The 4,478-nt window shown below is 40.2% G+C and overlaps 1 protein-coding gene across 11 annotated transcripts in view; it reads right to left on the bottom strand.

Moving 5' to 3' along the window:
* Nucleotides 1-4,478, bottom strand: part of piezo2b (piezo-type mechanosensitive ion channel component 2b) — an 85,238-nt gene that overhangs the window by 52,756 nt on the left and 28,004 nt on the right. For all 11 annotated transcript variants that reach the window (XM_020591261.1, XM_020591262.1, XM_020591270.1 and 8 more), the window contains exon 8: nt 619-793. In XM_020591261.1, the coding sequence (XP_020446917.1) occupies nt 619-793 (175 nt within the window). The remainder of the gene's footprint in view (nt 1-618; nt 794-4,478) is intronic.

Raw genomic sequence — 4,478 nt, 5'->3', positions numbered from 1 at the left:
TATACGTACAACCAAAAAAAGATTTTGTATTTCCATAAGTGGTGTAAAACTATGGAATAATTTAAATGTGGACATAAAAATAGTAATAGAATTGATGATTTTAAACATAAATATAAAGGTATGTGTCAATCAAGATATATGCAAGAACAGGCTCAATGATTAAGCAGATGGAACATTGTGGGTGTGGTGTATGAATGTTAACACTTTGTAATAATTCTTTAGTATATTACTTGTGTGGCGTAGAAGATAATTATCTATGAATGTAATTATGTAGAATGTTAACACTCTGTAATAATTCTGTAGTATATTACTTGTGTGGTGTAGAGGATAATTATTTATGTAGAGATATTGCTTAGGACTTAAAAGTTGTAAGATGATGTCATGGGGTAGGACTAGATAAGTCTAACTTCTTCCTACTCCGTTCAAGCATGTACTAGGTATAAGTAAATTGATATTGGATTATTATGTGTGAAATTACATGTGTTGACATATCAACTGTTTTACATGCTTGAATGAATAAATAAAATAAAATAAATAAATAAATCTGATTATTGACATACTCAGCAAATGCCACACTTTCGAGAACTAAAAATGTCAAATGTCATGTGCTGTCCTCACCGTCAGCTGGTCGATGGGTTCCTGCAGCCAGAGGCGGATGAGCGTGGCCAGGGTGTAGTAGAGAATCAGCAGCATGATGGGATTCACAAAGTGGTACCACTTACGCTCTGGGTGCACAATGAGCTTCCATGTGTAGGAGCAGTTGCTCTGAACAATGGGGGAGATGCCAAACACACTGCAGAGACAGACAAAAGGATGACCAAAAAAAGACAATGTGTAAATACTGATCAAATAATCATTATTACAGTCCTACTGTGTTCATCCCCCACAGTTTTACTAAGCATCCTAACTAATGAAGATGCTTTACATGTCAAAAAAAGACCCTGTGTTTCTTAAATTTTTGTTGAAGGCAAGTTTACAACTCGATTAACTTAGAGTCCTCTGACATCTACAGTAGTTAAGAAAATTAAATTGGCTTTCTTGAGTTGTGACCCCCTTCAACAGCCATGGCAGGAAGCAAAAACATTTAATCTTGTTGAATATCAATCAGTGGTTTTGACTGTTCTCATTGGGATAAGTATACTGTTCAATTAATTACTTTCAGTTTAGAGTCCTAGGGTTCCCCATCTTTGAAAGTAATTAAATTCAAACAGAACGGATGAGGTCATATACATGTACAGTAAACTTCACAAAAGCTTGCAGGAACTAGAGTCCTGCGGTTTCTGCTGATGCCATAGACACTAGTGGTGTCGAACAGGAGAGTTGGTCCATATCATGGTGTTCTTTTACGCAGAGAGTGGGACAAAGAAAGAGCAAAAACCTGTGCTAACATCAGTTTGGCTTTTTGATATGGAGAGGGTTAAAAGCAGCCAATGATGTGTTAGCATCTAAAGCTTTAGACTGGAGGCGGCATTTAATGCAGTTTGTTGCAACCAGTCATCCATAGTTTACACTGTTGCCAGAAAACAGGACGTGACAGGAAGGGCAAAGAGCAATTAGGAAGGGCTTATGGTATCAGGTTTTTTTTTGAGTCTCCCTAGAACTTTTAGTGGCTGAAAAAAAAAAAAAGGCATAGCTTCAAAGCTTATTAGCCCCATGGTCAGATTAACCTCCTCGGCTGGTGTTGCTGGGTCCCTGTTTACCCCCACTGTACATGGCAGTTTCATTATTTCTGTAGACACCCAGAAAACAATCACTACTCTGTAGAATTAAAGGTAGGGTTGGCAAATCCTTCCAGAAACATTTTTTGTTTCATTTCTTGAGTTTCTCTTTTCACCTTGATGGAAAGGAACACATTAAATTCACTGACAACATAAAGTTAAACACATCATATGTGGCAGCAGCAGGGCTGAAAAACACCTGACCGGTAATTTTACTCATCCCAAGCAAAACCTGCAGCGGTGTGTGTATGGTGCATGGTGTTTTGGAGGAGTGGCTTTGAAGAGAAGTCAGAACAAAAGGACGGGATTCCTTTGGTTGTCTACTCTCAAAATCAAGCTTCCTCTTGCTGGTGTTTGCAGGATTGCCAACCCTACCTTTAACTAATCAGCCTGACTGACATTACAACTCATTTGTAACATGTTTGATAAGTGATTAATCATTTAGATCATTTAAATAAAAATGCGAAAAGTGCACCTGTTTCAGCCTCTCAAAGGAACTTCCTAGTTCCTCTAGCTAGCAGTAATGAACTGCAGTAGTGCTCAATGAAACTCCGCAAAAAGGGATCAAAAGCCTCCTGTAGCACAATCCAACACTATGTAATGTCACATGACACCCTACAGTCACACAGAGAAACACTTCATTTGTTATACTGTAAATCTGTTTCTGCCACAGAGGATGTGACATGATTCAGAGCGTTTCCTCTGAGCAGAACAAAGGCTATATACTCAACAGGAACTGCAGTAAAGTATTCCGGTGACAACCACACAGATGTGGAGGAGTGAACATCCCCCTCTGATCCCACCACACTTCCTGAACGGTTTCTTCTTACAGCTGAGGAAGGCCTGCCGATCACCTGACTGGGGACTTCCATTGTAAGGCGGCAAGGCAGGAAGCAGAGTGGAAGCCAGGCCTCTCAACAGTCTCACTCAGCACCAGTCCCGCAGCAAGGCCGAGTCACTGTCAACAAGAACTATTATGGCAGACTCTGAGGTGGCCTATTGTCCAATGGGAGTCGCACATGTTTACGAGCTTCCCCTCTGACCGCTGGAGGATGTGCACAGAGGAAAACAGGCTGGAGCAGAGGGGAATGTGTTACTTTTGTCATCACACTGAGCCTCAGGTTTCATGCTGCGACAGACAGAAATACCTCAGCGCTGTGGAAAGTCAACATGAATGCAGGAGGAGTTGGCAGATGATGAAATTGTTGGCCCGCTCATGTAAAAGAGCTATCAAATAAGAATCACAGCAAAGTGTCCAAATGTAGGCCTTCAAATACACAAATGAAGAGTTAACATGTTAGTTTTAATATAAAGTATCATCTTGGGGATAATTTAGCTCAGTTTTGGTAATATTTATGTTTCTTAATTCTAGAGCCCAAAAGGGTGAGGGTAGCCAGTATGCTGAGGGGCCAGAAGTGTCAGTCAAACACTAAAATCACATCTTATCTGCCATCTGAGGCTGGAGAGGGAATGGGAGGTGTGTTCAAGGCAGCTTCAGCTATACATAACTGTAAATAGCCTCGGTCCTGACACATAGCAGCACAGCTTTCAAACCATGACATCAATAAAACCCTGCAACATCAAGGGCACTGAGACAAGAGCTACAGCGCTGAAAGGCACAACATCATCATGAGGTGCTGCAAGTGACTGAAACCGTTATGTGACATCACTGTTTTGAGAGTGCTTTTTATTTTTGTTGCTCTTTGCTTGTTGTGTATCACCTATTTGACAGTTGCCAGTAATGTTGTCATTTATATATCATATTTGCTATATATCCCGTTTTAATTCTTCTTAACAAATTTCAGTGAGTTTTGCTGGGAAGTTAGGTCATGGACCAAGGGATGTAGGATCTGTTTATTGCGCTGGTCATTTAAAAAACATTTACGAACCAATAATATTTTCGCTATTTTCTCATTATGATAAGATACATGTATCCTGTTACTGTTTATCACAGTGTATTTTTATGCAAATAAAGTGCAAAACACAGATTTACATTTTCTCAACATTTTTGGAATTACAATGACAACACTATGAAGTCTTGGAGTTATTAAGCTCCAGTTTTACACTATACACTAACTGTCTCAGTGGGACTTTCAAGATAAAAACAGGCTTAAAGAATACATAGCTAAACATCTGGGGCCCGTTTCAAGAAGGAGGTTTAACAAACTCAGAGTTCAAACCTGAACTCTGAGTTGACTTACCCAGAGTTGGAAAACTCGGAGTTTTCGGTTTCAGAACAGCTGAAAAGAGTTGGTTTAATCAACTCTGAGTTGTTTGACTCAGAGTTAGGCGCGTGCCACGCGACTATAAAAAGCCCTGAACAATGGAGTGAAGAAATTACGAGTCACCATGGCAACAGGACCAAGCCAAAATAGGTCTGCGTTTTTCCCCGACAGAAATGGATGTGCTACTACAAGCATATAGTGACTACGAGCCCATATTTCGTAAAAAAAAAACAACATGGCTGCAGCGGCGAAAGAGAAAGAGTTAGCTTGGGGGAAAATAGCTGCCCGAGTCAATGCGTACGTTTACATTTTAATCATACAGTGTTCGGTGTAAGTAATTACTAAATAATGTTAGTATTGTTATTATTTGTCACTTGTAAAGTAAGGAATGGTTGTCAGGTTTGCACCTCCCTCTCTTCTCTCTTTCTCACTCTAGTCTGCTCCTTCTCACTGACTCTCCTGATTAACACACCTGTCCTGATTTTCTGACACTCTTCAGCTGCGCCTCCTTTGTCACTCCCTATTTATACTCGGC

The sequence above is a fragment of the Monopterus albus genome, unplaced genomic scaffold (assembly GCF_001952655.1).
Source record: "Monopterus albus unplaced genomic scaffold, M_albus_1.0 scaffold14.1, whole genome shotgun sequence".
Classification (NCBI taxonomy): domain Eukaryota; kingdom Metazoa; phylum Chordata; class Actinopteri; order Synbranchiformes; family Synbranchidae; genus Monopterus; species Monopterus albus.
This window is presented reverse-complemented; position numbering and strand designations above follow the sequence as displayed.